This window comes from Leucopleurus acutus (assembly GCF_964270905.1).
Source record: "Leucopleurus acutus genome assembly, chromosome: 17".
Lineage (NCBI taxonomy): Eukaryota > Metazoa > Chordata > Mammalia > Artiodactyla > Delphinidae > Leucopleurus > Leucopleurus acutus.
In genome coordinates, this window is record NC_139159.1 from 23765429 (window position 1) to 23780259 (window position 14831).

General features: G+C 36.0%; 1 protein-coding gene across 1 annotated transcript in view; it reads left to right on the forward strand.

The window, feature by feature from the left end:
* The window catches only part of ZBTB10 (zinc finger and BTB domain containing 10), a gene marked incomplete at its 5' end in the record, with an annotated part of 34327 nt that overhangs the window by 14283 nt on the left and 5213 nt on the right, over positions 1-14831 (forward strand). The window contains 3 exons of the mRNA XM_082858868.1: positions 9162-9260; positions 14279-14455; positions 14651-14823. Of these exons, the coding sequence (XP_082714994.1) occupies positions 9162-9260; positions 14279-14455; positions 14651-14823 (449 nt within the window). The remainder of the gene's footprint in view (positions 1-9161; positions 9261-14278; positions 14456-14650; positions 14824-14831) is intronic.

Sequence of the window (14831 nt, forward strand, 5' to 3'; positions counted from 1 at the left end):
AGCCAGAGGCTGGCAAATTTTTACTGTAAAGGGCCAAGCAGTAAATATTTTTGGGTTCGTTGGTCATAAAGTCAGTTACTTAAGTCTGTCATTGTAGCATGAAAGCATTCACAGACAGTATGTAAACAAATGAACATGGGTGTGTTCTAGTGTTGCCAACTTTTGGTATAGAGCAGTGGGTCTTAATCATGGCTGCATGTTGGCATTAATTGGGAACTTTACAGGCCACCATGATTCTTGGATCTTTCTGCTAGGGATATAGATTTAATTGGTCTGGGATGTGGCTTGGTTGTTGAAACTTTTATAAACTCTGCAGGTGATTCTGTTGTGAACCAAGGTTGAAATCTGCTGATGTAGAGGAAAGCCCAAATTGAATCAGGATTGGGAAGTGAGCTCTGCCACTTATATGTTACCATAATCAAATTAAGCTAAACTCATGCCCTCGGTTTCCTCTTCTTTAGAATATGCTATTTATTTTATAGGGTTATTATGAAAAATGACAAATATAAACACATAGCTCGCATGGTCATCTTAGTCCCCCTTACAGACTATTGAAATTATTTAAAATCAGTTTTCCAGTGCAGTGTACTTTCTGCCAAATTCTAGATAGGTGGTCTTATTATAGCTTCAGCCTGACCTTTTGTTTTAATACTTAGAATACTTTTTGAAGCAGCCTGTTCCAGGGTTAAAATGAATATTATTATTAGGAAGTTACTTTATATTGAGCTAAAATTTGCTTCTCTTTAACTCCTAATTCTGCCATTTTTAGTAGTATAATCTGAGCCTAACCTCTAATCTCTCTAATCAACCTGATAACCCTTCAGATATTAACATTTGAAAAATTCCCCTGAAGTCCCCTTCTTCTAGGCTAAGTGCTGTACCTCCCACCTTGTGAATGCCAAACCCTTTTACACCCTTCTTAACAGCCATAGACAGTTTGTTTCACCCTGAAATTTTGATGCACAGAATTGACTAGAACTCTCCAGGCAAATTCTGACCAGTAAAGAACACAGTGGGTCTGTATTTACCAAGGTTAAGGCCTTTCTCAAGGTCATTCAGTTAGTAAAAATAGAGGCAGGTTCCATGTTTAGGACTGTCTGGCATTAGAAGCTTGGCAGTTAATAAACTAGTGACCCAGTCTTAAAAAATGAGGCCCATTTTAAAACTTGTAACATTTTAATGAATTCCACATTAATGGTTATACTTTTTTTCATTTTCACTTATTGAAAAAATAGTGAAATTTTCCGGTGAAATAAATGCTTTTAAACGTACTTAAAATTCTATACCTAAACATGTGAAAAGTCGTGGTGAATTATCCATTTAGTCTATAAGCAGTGCTTGGCATATTTGGATTTGTGGGTCTCTTGTAGGAACTGTGACTTCCCAGATTCTTAAGCCTACTATTTGTAAATCACAGCTCTAAATACTGTTGTCTTCTTGTCATATAATGTTGAAGGTGGTGTTTGGATGCCTCATAAAGAAATATAATTGAGATACTGAGATAGGAAGGTTTATCAGGGATTGTATTCAGATGGTATTTTTTTTAATCTTAAAGAAGCTAGTATACCTATTATTTGACTCACTACTGGGATTCCCTTCAAATCATTTTTGATAATATGAAGATATTTGGAAGTGGAACTCCAGAAAAGTTAGAAACTTCTGTCTTTTTTACTGTCTTATTGGGGTTTATTGGATAATTAAAACTGTTAAGAAAAACAGTTCTGGGTAATAAAATAGGAAAAAAAGGAGTCATTTAATGAGTTCCTTTGATAATGTAAAAATTTCAAAACCTCATCTTCCTGATTTACAGCCAGAAAACAAGTTTCAGCCAAATAAATAAAGTACATGTAAATCTTAAGATTAGAAATTAAATTGTAGGGGCAAAAATAACTAATGCCTACATTATTTTACACAGTGTGTTCATCTGTACTGTTAGAACAAGTCAGGTATGTTAATCCCATCTTTGATCTACTCTGGACTCATGGAACATTGGGTTTTCTGAATCTGTATTTTTGTATTATTTGTGCCAGTCACACTGGCAAGTTGCCCCATTGTAAATAACTGTACTCTGTACGTAATACATTTTATATCTGCATGCAATACATACCTCATTTTGAACAAAGATTTTGAATGACTGACAAGAAACAAATTATCAAAATACAAATAAAATATAGCAATAAAGAAGTGTGCTAGCCAAGGGTGTTAATATGGTTAGCCTAATTAAAATTGCTTTTTGTTGGTTCTAAGATGATAAGAAACCCTTCAAAGTGAGGAAACGTACCAATTCTGTGGGATGACAAACTTTTCTGGTACTGAATTCTGAAAGGAATTTCTCCAGTGGGGTTTTGTATAGTTGACACTAAGTAGTATAATTGGCAATTTCCTCAAAAGCATTTTCTAGTAAATGCAACAGTAGATTATAGAATTAATTTTTATCTAATAAAAGCTGGTAAAATTTCATCTAGATAATTGAATTTTTCATGATGCCGTACAAATACTCAGACGCAAGGTGGTTTTAGTTGATCAAAGGATATAATTTAGGGTTCTTTTAAACAATCTAAAAGTTCCTTTCTCTCATCTGTACTTTGGATAGGAAAACAGCTTTGTGGCATTTGTGAATTTTTATTAATTCCTACAAGTAGAGTTGAATTGAGGTTTAAGCTTTAACATCTTTAATTTGTGTAATTGTCTATTGGTTAAAAAGCATTTAATTCGAGTATTTAGAAAACAACTTTGAGAAAAGAATGCTCAAATTATATATCTTTAAGATATCCTAATGAGTCATACTTGAAGTAGTGAATTACCAGCACTTACGCCCTTCTATATTTGGGGTGATAATTGATACATGGCATCACTTTCAGATGTTGCAGAATCTTGAAATGCTTTCTTAAATGATCTTTTTTTTTAAAATTTATAAACATTTTTACAACTTTGAAAATTGGCCATCTGATTTGAGATTTTCCAATATTTTGGCCATGCCATATAAAGTTACTGTATGAACTACTTAAAATGTTTCCACTTAACTTGGCTTGAGTTTATCACACATAATATCTCTAATTAGAAGGAAAGAAAATTTCATAATTATGAAATCTTGGAGGCGATAAATCAAAGCTTTTAAAAATCATTTTGGCAACAAAACCTGATAATCAATTGGCAGCAAAACCGCCTATTTATATTTTTTACTTATTTCCTAAAATGTGAATATCCATATGTTTTGTTGCAGAAATACCGTTTTGATTACAGGTTGCTACCCTACATCCACTGGGGGTGTTGTAGTTGTTACTTGCCTAAAATCTGAAAATTTATGCATTGTACATCTTAACCCAAGTGTTTTACATAACAGGTTTATGGACCTGGATTAGTTCTTTCTTCTTAAGGGATTCCAGATGTACTGCTCTACGTTACAGGCATCCTTTTGGTTGAGTATGTTACAAAGGATGAACTACAAGTGATTTAAGGTCATTTTTCTCTAGAAACTGTTACATTTGGGTATTAAATGGTAGTTTGAAGGCCTGAGGCTCATTTTAAAAAATGAATGTCCACCACTAGCTAATGGACTGCAAAATATACTAATATATAAGACTCCTCAATATTTAATCTTAAAAGGATGATAATAGGTAACTATATGGTAATAGGAGTATTCTGCCATCTGTTTTTTCCTTCTCCTTTACTTTCCTCTGCCTTGTGTTCCTTTCCCTTCCCTGTCTGCCATATCTGATCCAAGAGATGGCTACACTAATGATCATTCTCTTCAAGTTATAAGCCTTAAAGAAATAGAATTTGTGTGGCCAGACTAAAGCTGTGTGTTGAAGAAGCCTTGTGTGGATCAGTTATAAAAGCATTTTTGTGACTTCTATCTGTTGATGGTATTAAGTTGTCTAAACCCACCCTGTAAGTGTCAACCCCTGAAAATTTTTGTAAGACTAAATTTTTTATTTCTGATATAATATTTTGGGGTGACCAAAATATTATATTATATTATATTCTGGGGTTTAATATTCTGGGGTGACCAGAAATTTTATCTTATAACCACATATTACTACTTTTCTGGGACTCCAAACTTTCCACATCATAAGAGGAAATTTGGTAATAAAATTTTTATTTAAATCCGCAAGAAACTGAGCAACAGGTCAGGTCATATTGCTGTCAAGATTGAGAACTTGTTCACAGTAGGATGGCTGTGGGGTAGAAACATACCAGTGCAGTGTGATAAATGTTAAAATCAGAAGTATGGCAGAGGGTGCAATGGGGGAGGTTCCTGACTGCTCGTAAGAGTTGGAGAAAGCTTCATAGATTTGGATCTTGTATTATATAGGAGTTTGCCAGGAGAGGGTGCAAGGTGGCAAGAAATTGGAGTAAGTAGGTGAAAAAATAGAAAGGGCAGTGTCGTAGGGGTAGATGAGGTTGGGTCAAACGTTAGGGCCAGATTGTAATTCTCTGTTTGACATGGTAATAAATTGTGAATTTTATTTTACGGACTCTGAGGCAGTGAGAGGTTTTAAATTAGAGATCCGAGCTGTATATATTTGCCTTTAACACAAAGGCATTTGGAGGGTGTTGTTCATGAATTGGAGTGGGGAGTGTCCCAGGGAGACCTGTTAAGGCCCAGTCATGGAAGAAATAACAGCCTTGTTTGAATAGAAGCGAAGAAGAAACAGTAGAGCCTAGTCTGTCATTTGAATCATCGAGTTTGGGGGTAAAGGGAAACTGCTATTTGTTGAGTCTCTAGGCTGCTATAGAACTGTCAAGGGTGCTTTGTATAATTCATTTGCAACTGAATTTACTCTCCACTGAAAGGGAAAAAAAACTCGAACACAGTGAATGAAGAGAAAAAAATCTATAACTGTTTATGAAAAAAAATCAGATTTAGTTTTCTGAAACCGTCTTCAGAGAAGAGAAATTTGTTGCTAGTATACATTTACATGAAAACAAAAGTTGAATAGACCTTACTGAGTTTTTGTAGGATGGAGTTGTAGTTATTTCTAGAACCTTGATTTCTGATGTCCTCTCTCATATTTCATTCTTTTAAAGAATATTTGTGTTTTAAGAAAATCTGGATTAGTCTGCACCTGCCTTACGTTTGGAATTTTGGGAACCAAAAGCAAACGGTCAGGGAGACCTCCCAACCTAGCTTTGTTTAGCACTTACAGGCAGGTGCTGTACTAAGCACCAGATGCTTTGGAAGTGATGCTAGCCCAGTGTGGTCCAAGAGAAACCTATAGCCACATGCACCAAGATTAAACTCATTTAAGGACATCATGATTTATGTTGCACTTTATAATTAATGCAATATTTTTATTTACTAATGTTATTTTTCATAGCAACTTTGTGAAGTGGGTAAATATTGCTACTCTTTCCTTGTGAAGAAAATCAAGTTATGATTGTTATAAATTTGGGAGAAGGTAGAGACTGAGATTTACACCATTCTTTTTTCATCTCATTCTCTTTGCATTGCTTGGTAATCAGGTTTTTAAAAAACCCATGAATAAGATGTCATTTTTTTAAAGAATGCAATTCATGGTTAATCAGAGAAGTATAAAAAAGTGCATTCTAAGGAGGAAGTTGCTTTGAAGATAGACAAAAATGTATTAGTTAAAGAACAATGACAGCTAATAACTAGGTACACTTAAAATTTTGGAGGTGCTTTTATTAAAGAGGTTAATAAAGTGAAGGCTGGTTTGGCACAGAGCGTAGGTAGTTTTGTTTTTGCGCATTTAGCAGTAGATATCAAGTATCACTAGGAAAGTAAGTTTAAGATGTTTATACTTCTGCACTCTCATTTCCAGCATTGCAGATTGTACTTTTTTTTTTTAATTGCCTGGTTAGTGCCAGGTTTGGTGCTCCTGTTGTCAGGAGGCAGTGTAATACAGTTAACAAACAGTGCAGCACTCTGCACTAGCTTTAGTTTCCTCTTAAAGGTTGAGGATAAGAATATTCGTAACTATATAAATATGTAGTGAAATTTAAATGAGATTGCATGTACAAAAGGACTTTATAAAACCTGTTTTTTTTTTCTCTTAGGGAAGATGTCAGCTATTATCTGTTCACTGAAGAAAATATGTTTGTAAAAATAGAAGAAATTGCACGTGGCTTAGCATTTAGCTCTTGATTATTTGAATGGTATTACATAGTGTACATTTACTTCCTATTATCTTATAAAACTAATGGTTTAATAGCTCTTCAAAAAAGGTCTTTCGTTGTTTGCAAAGAGGTCTCAGCCCTTTTTGCTAAGTTTACATTAAGAGAAAGATTTCCATAGGAAGGTTATGAATGTCACAAAAGCAAAGTATATTAGAGTTTATTTTTTAATCCTATATTTTTTTGAGAAAAAGATGATGACCAAGAGTTCCTGGTGAAGCAGAATCTATATTTTTTTAATTAATTAATTTATTTATGGCTGCATTGGGTCTTCATTGCAGCATGTGAGTTTCTCATTGCGGTGGCTTCTCTTGTTGCAGAGCACAGGCTCTAGGCACGCGGGCTTCAGTGGTTGTGGCTCACGGGCTCTAGAGCACAGGCTCAGTAGTTGTGATGCATGGGCTTAGTTGCTCCAGGACATGTGGGATCTTCCCGGACCAGGGCTCGAACCCGTGTCCCCTGCATTGGCAGGTGGAATCTTAACCACTGCGCCATCAGGGAAGTCCCAGAATATATTCTTGTATCAAATGATTGGTTAGTTTCCTGGCTTCTATCTTACTCACATCAACTCAGCTGATTAAAAATAAGTTGCTAGGTGGGTTGGCTGATTTCAAATAAGGTACAGCAGTGATTGATATACTGATTCCTAAGTTAAGCATGGTTTTTGAAAGCTGTTGTCAACCTGGACAAGCTCATCTATTTTAAGATTTATTTTTGGTATCAAGAACCAAGTAGTTGGTACCTTTCAAATGGGTTTTAACATCTGTAGTATGGATATGATTTTGTTATTGTACACAGAAAGAATACATTTGCCATCTTTTAAGGTTTTAGGTTGACGTATTCTCTGTTAGTGTCCATGTAGCATTAAAGATCACAAATTAAATCCTAATACTTGAAAGCCTTGAACAAATCACTATAGAATATTACGTAAATAGAAACACTCTGTATTTACAAACCTGCTTGGCAGAATTTTAAGAAGTGCCCTCAGAACAGACTGTACACTTTAGAATAAGATGCTGGGGAAAGGGACATTTTTTAAATAGTGATTTAAATTTTACTTTTTGATTATTGAAATACATTTAACTTTTCATAGGAAAGCAAAGCCACTAAATTTCAATTAATTAATTTTCAGTTATTCAATGTTTTAGTGTTATTATATACCAGAAAACTGAGTTGTTTTTTTTTTTTTTTTTTTTTTGGCTGCACCATGTGGCTTTCAGGATCTTAGTTCACTGACCAGAGATTAAACCCAAGCCATGGCAGTGAAATTGCTGGATCCTAACTATTGGACTGCCAGGGAACTCCAGAGAAATTTTTCTTCATAAGTCTAAATTAGTAACACAGGTTGTAAAGGGCAGACTACTCAAGCCAACATTTAACAACATTTGTTGAAAAGCCTTTTATTTGTCATGCATTATGATAAATACTGGGAAAATAAAATCTAGGTAGTATCCCTGCTCTCAAGGAACAGGAAAGGAGTCTGTGTCTACTGTTCCTTCTGACTTCCAACCCATTTACTGTAGGCAGTAACCTCACGTTCTACTATTCTAAGTTACAGAGAAAATAAAAGCCAGTAGACATTTAGTCTTTAAGTGCCTGTCTTCAAACTTCTCTCTGTATATACTGATTGTCTTAATGCTTCTGGATCCCAGACTCCTTAGGAATCTTACAAAATTGATAATTCCTTCTTTTTGCAGTATTTCTTCAGTGTCTTCTCCCTTTCTTGGTGACTTATTCCTTTTAGTATTTAAACATGTTTGTTTATTCCATCTTAAAAAAAAACCCAGACTCTTACCCTATATCTCACTCTTGCCCTTTATAGCCACATTTCTCAGATTGTCTGTACTGTATCTCTAATTCGTCTTCCATTCACAGCACAGGCCACTCTCACTCTTTCTACTTGCCAGCTGATCCACCAGTACCACTCTAAGATCACCAGGTGACCTCCAAGGTACTCAGTATTTATTGAATGAAATGAAAGTAACGCATACTTTAGTCTCCATCTTGAATTCTTGGTAGTATAGGATGGTGACACCAAAGATGAGTCTTGAATGGGAGGTAGAGGAGAGATTGCCTATTATAAGTGGCATTTGAAAAATGTCTTCTGAGACTTTAATTTGAGGAGTAGATAGTACCAGTGGGATGATGCTAGATTCATAAATAGAAACCTGAATATTAGGACCTTGTATTCTAAATTAAGGAGTTTGAAGATTATCCTAAAAACTGGTGAATTGATTTTAAGTAAAGGAGCAACATGTTTTATGTTGTCGAAAGATCTTTCTGGCAATGTTGTGGGAAATGAAGAGTGAACACTGACTGTATTTTGCAGCAAGGAGACCAAGAAACTGTTGAAGTAATTCTCTGATTAATCCAGAATAATGATGAGTGCCTGGATTAAGGCAGCAGTAGAGAAAAAGAAGAGATGGAACAGATTCAAGGGAAATAACAGATTGGAACCAAGAGTACTATCTCATTAGTATGCCCTTTATGCTGCTTTTCCATATTTCAGGATTAACTCTTAGGAATTGCCTCTTCTCTGAAGTCTTCCTTTACTAATCTAGTATTAATTGGTCTTTTCCACTTCTGAACCAGTACAGAAACAATGTTTTATACATTTAGTGCTTAATACTAGCAGTAGCAGCTATCTTTTGGGTATCAGACACCATAACTGTAACACTTGGCTTGCATTAACTAATTAAATTTCTTTATCAAATCTCTGATATAGGTAGATGCATATGAGGAAACTGAGGCACATGCTTGTACAAATGGAGCCAGGCTCTAAAGCTCATTCTTAATCCAGTGTGCTGGTGTTCCTGTGGAGTGTGCACTTGTTCCTGTGGTTGAAAAGCATGTCTTATGTATGCTTTTGTGCCTTGTAGCGATAAGCACATAGTAGCTATTCAGTACTTGCAGATATCCTCTTTTTAGTCTGCATAAGAAACAATTCCAAGAAGAGAGTTGTGTTCTGGGTGATGGCTATTGTGTGGTTGTAAATAACAGATTATTCTGTGTCTCCTTTTCAGATCTGGATGGTGCTCTACTCTCAGGGCCAGATTGTGATAGGAATGTGAATACAAATTTATTGGCTGAAGCCGGCTCCAGTCAAGATGGAGGTGATGCTGGTAGGTACAATAGAATTTTAGCAGGAGTACCTTTAAGAGGATTTGAAGATTGGGAGGTATTTGTGTATGTGTTTATTAAGGACCTACTGCAGTTTCTTTTCCTTAAAGGAAAGTATTAGGTATAAACACTTTCAGTCTTCGGCAGCTATGTTGATTGTAGAATTTAGAAGCCTGGTAAATACAAATGGATAGGTATTTCTTGTTTGAGGGAGTCATTTATTTAGAGTTGTTAAAACTTGTGGCTTGTGGCGTTCTGCTAGTGTATAGATGGAATAAGAATGGTAACTATCAGAATGGTTGACTAATGTATTTTAATTAGCTTTGATGTAAAATAATAGTGTGGTTGTTGATGACTATAGAAAACGTTAATTCTAAATAGTGATATTTATAACAACTACTTTGGGGGAAGTGCACATGAATACAAAGAATCCATGAATATTCCAAAGAATAATATAGGTAAATTAAAAAGGGAGAAAGCTTTCTTAACAGAAGAATTCCAAGCTAATAAACATAGAAGAATGATAGAATTGGAAAAACACCTATTTTTCAATGTCCATGGGAAATAATTCAAGGTCATCATTGGATAGTAAGCCACCATTGATGGGCTTATCCTATGATGACTGGGATAAGTTTGTTGTAATAGCATTTTGTTGTAAGTTTGTTGTAATAGCATTTTACAGTTTTGTTGTAATAGCATTTTCACGTGGTCTCAGTATCATACCACAGGTTACTTTTATTCCCAAAGGAGAAAAGATACCTCTACAATAAAGAGATCTGATGAACATGATCATAGCCAAGTGATTAAATTTAGTATGCCTCCTGGTATGATGCACTAGCTGGCACCATCACCTATGTCTTATAGTATACTTGCCAGAATGTTTCACTCGACTTTAATCATGAGGAGAAAAAAAGACAAATCTCTCCAAATCCAGCATTATGTCAATCTTTTATTATATCATTGATCCAAAAAAGAAAACAATGAAGAGGCATTTGGGGGATAGTTGGAAAGGTGAATATGTAGTCTGGGTTAAATGATAGTCTTAACAATTTTTAAAATTCTTGGATGTGATAAAGGCACTATGGTTTATATAGGAGGAAGTTCTAAAAGATGCATGCTGTGTTTAGGGGTGAAGTGATGAAGCATAGAAGTTGTTTTCAAATAGTACACAAAGGTATGTATATGTATACATAGAGCGAAAGCACATGTGACAAAACTAACATTTGTTGAAGATACATAAAAGGATATGGGATATTCAGTGATTCAGTTTCTGTAGCTTTGGAAATCTTTATAAACAATTGATGGGGACCGGGACAACTGTGGTTTTACAGAAAACTCTCCGGGACTTCCGAATATACAGTGTGCACAGACCAAAATTAAGCCATAATTCTGAAGAAACTGCCTTAAGGTGGTTTTCTCCTAACTGTTGAAAAGAATTTACAAAGATTTTGAAGTTAGCAGTTTACAGATTAGATGCATTGAATTTTGAACACTTGTCTCTCGTACAGAAAATCACTAATAGTGCCAAGAGTACTTTATTGCACTTGCTTTCTTGTTTTAGAAATCTGGTTCAAGAATGGGTTTATTTAGTTTGGCATGTGAATTCAGATGTAAAATTTAAATTTGTGCACATAAACATATTCAGTGGAGGATGGTCCATATAATTTATTTCATTCTCAAAAAGCAAATCCTTGATTTAGAGTCCTTTCTCTTTAGGGGACATTCTAATCCATTAATGAGCATTTGGGGGAATTCCCTGGCGGTCCAGTGGTTAGGATTCTGTGCTTCCACTGCAGGGAGCATGGGTTTAATCCCTGGTCGGGGAACTAAGATATCCTGCAAATTGCATGGTGCAGCCAAAAAAAAAAAAATAGTATTTTTGCAACTGAGATCCCTTGTGTTACGTTTTTGTTTTTGTTTTGTTTTGTTTTGTTTTTGCGGTACGCGGGCCTCTCACCGCTGTGGCCTCTCCCGCTGCGGAGCACAGGCTCTGGATGTGCAGGCCCAGCGGCCATGGCCCACGGGTCCAGCCGCTCCGCGGCATGCGGGATCCTCCCGGACCAGGGCATGAACCCAGTCCCCTGCATCGGCAGGCGGACTCCCAACCACTGCGCCACCAGGGAAGCCCCTGTGTTACGGTTTTGACGTCAAAAAAAAAGTGCTTTCTTCTTACTTTGCCATTATGGAATAATGTACCCAGAAGATTATTAAACAGTAAGCACAATTATAGAACTGAATAACCTTAATGATCCTTCAGTTTTATGAATTGCAAAGGAAATACCTTTTTCAGTTTTCAAATGGGTGTTTTAACAGATTGTTTGAACATTAAATCTATCCTTTGCAATCCAAAACAGTTACCTGAAGTTTGCTGTTTGTGTGTTTACTTTTACTGTATATTTGTTTTCTAAATTCTTTGGCACAATTTTCTTGGGTGGGCGGGTACTGCCGTGATACTAGTCAGTTGGTACTGCCAATTCTGGGTATTTAAATTTTGGTTTGTTTGGGTTGTGGCTTTCTTTTGTTTTTGAAGTCTCCTGTTCTTTTTTTTTTTTAATTTATTTATTTATTTTTGGCTGTGTTGGGTCTTCGTTTCTGTGCGAGGGCTTTCTCTACTTGTGGCGAGCGGGGGCCACTCTTCATCGCGGTGCACAGGCCTCTCACTGTTGCGGCCTTCTCTTGTTGCAGAGCACAGGCTCCAGTCGTGCAGGCTCAGTAGCTGTGGCGCACGGGCTTAGTTGCTCCGCGGCATGTGGGAACTTCCCAGGCCACGGCTCAAACCCGTGTCCCCTGCATTGGCAGGCAGATTCTCAACCACTGCGCCACCAGGGAAGCCTGAAGTCTCCTGTTCTTTATTTGTAACAATTGTATTTTAATTTTCTGCATCCCCTAACTCCAAAGTATCCTTTTTCTCCCTCCCACTCAAAGGCGCAATACCTTGGTTCAAGTTGCTCTTATACTTCCTAAAAGTAATTTGTACTGGTTATAAGAATCTGGAGAGATGAAAGAAGTTTGAGATGAGGCTTTCTTAATTTGAATTACCATTTTGTATTCCAGATATGGTTTTCTTACCTGGACCATGGATGCTTTTTATTGTATCTTACTGTAGGTCTAGAGAAACATTGCAAGTGTTAAAAATCTTCAATTCTGAATCTTGAGTTATCAATTCATCACTTGTTTTAGGGCTGCTGTCTTTATTCTTATGCAGTGAATAATATTTTGTTGGATATTAGCATATTTAACATGATTTATGAGGTTAGTTTTCCAAGTTTTTTGAGCAAGTAAAAAATAGTACATGTTAGCACTTTGCTAGATACATTTATTCAACAAATAATTGAATGGTGTATGTTTTGGACATTAGAAATACTGAGGTGATTAACAGGCACAGTCCTTGCTCTTAGAACTTACTTTGTTTTGTACTGATTTGGACAAGAGCTATGAATCATAAAACTCAAACTTTATGTAGAAATGTGAAACTGAAAATTGATGGACTTTCACAGGCTACTACTCCCAACCTTATCTCTGTCACACACACATAGATATGGTGTCTCACTTTAGGATTCTGAAACTTTACCCCAAGCAGTATTACAGTTAAATTATATAATTATGGATTCAGAGGGCTTTCCTAACATTAAGAAAAAAGTGGGTGAAGGCATTCCAAGTACAAAACAATCACAATAGTAGTAATGAATTGCAATTTTTAAATACCTTAAGACCTTTTTGTATTGTTGGGTATTGATACTTTCAATTTTTCCTTAAGAGGGAAATCTTAAGTTCTTTTAATTTTTAAAAGAGGCAGTGTATCTGGCAAGTAGATACAGGAAATTGAATTCTTAGAAAACTCATTTGGCAAGCATTGTTTTATAAAATCGTGTATATGGGAGGAAAATTATTAAATTGCTGCACGAGTGTGCTGTGCATATATCCTAGAAAGCAGTGTTCTAGGCAGGGGAAGGAGTAAGTGCAAAGGCCTTAAAGTGGGAGCCAATTTATCATGGTGGAACAGCACAGAGGCCAGTATGATTGGAATAGAGTAACCAAGGGGGTGGTTTGGAATCAAGGGCTAGGTCAGGTAAGGCTTTGTAGTATATTGGAAGTCTTTGGCTTGTACTATGAGTAAGATGGTTAGTACTTGCTCTGATTTAAAGTTTTGAAAGAATCTCTGATTGCTGTTTAGAATAAACTCTAGGAAGGCAGCACAGTGTGAGCTGGGAGACAAGCAGATGGCTATTGAAGATAATCCAGAGGCAGCAGTTGATGGTTGATTGGAATAGGATGGCAGTAGTTATGGGGGATTCTGGATATCTTCACATTGCCAGAGGATTCCTGGATCCGAGGAATTACATACATATTGAAGATGGAATTAAATGCAGAGGAGATGATTCCTACTTTAGCTTGTCTGAAGATCCCCAGGCACAAATTCCCTAAGGCTCATTGAGTCTACTTTCCAGACTTTTATTTATTTAAGGGTGACAGTAGAGAGGTGTTGATGAACCCCCAGATTCCCCGTTACCTTGCACCAGTGCATCTGAAACAACAAACAAGGGTCTAATAATACAAGAACTTTACATTTGTAATTACCCTATATTTATATTCTTCATCCTTAGCCCATTTCTTCTCTACTGATAGGAGACGATCCCATTCCACAGCTGGGTTTCCCATTCCACAGCTGCTACTGGTCTTAAGTGATAGTATAGTTAGAAACAGCAGCTATTTAAAAGGGTAGTTTCATGTGGGCTCCACATACCATTAAATAGTATTTTTATTTTACTGATCTTTTTTTCTGTGGTTGAATTATATTTTAAACTTTAGTTTGTTTTCTATTCTAATAGCCTGCCAACCAGGATATTATAAATTGGGATAATAAGGTATGAGGCCATCTCAGTTTTAGACTAAAATATAGTTTTAATTCAGCTATTTTATATTAAGCTGTTCTATCATAAAATGTAGATTTTTTTAATCCTCATAAGAGACAGATCTTAATTACCATCATTACATCAGGATCACTTTTCAATTGTTTTAGGTCCTTCACATGATTTCAAGTATGGCCTGATGCCTGGCCCTTCAAGCGATTTCAAGTATGGATTGCTACCAGGTACTTCAAATGATTTCAAGTATGGATTGATACCAGGTGCTTCTAACGATTTCAAGTATGGATTATTGCCTGAATCTTGGCCAAAACAAGAAACTTGGGAAAATGGCAAGTATTAGTCAAATATCTATAGAATTTAATACTTTTTATCAATTAAAAGCTTCCACATTCTGGGTTCTAAAAAACTCAGATAGTAGTAGCCCTATAATGATCCCTGTTCTCAAGAATAGACAAGCTTTTGATAGCAGTTTTCTGTTTAATATATAATAAGTGCTTTTTTTGTTTGTTTTTTAATTCTCAAAGGTGAATCATCTCTAATCATGAACAAGTTAAAATGCCCTCATTGTAGCTATGTAGCCAAATACAGACGAACACTAAAAAGGCATTTGCTCATTCATACGGGAGTCAGATCATTTAGCTGTGATATTTGTGGGAAACTGTTTACTCGCAGAGAACATGTAAAAAGACATTCCCTGGTAAGTAA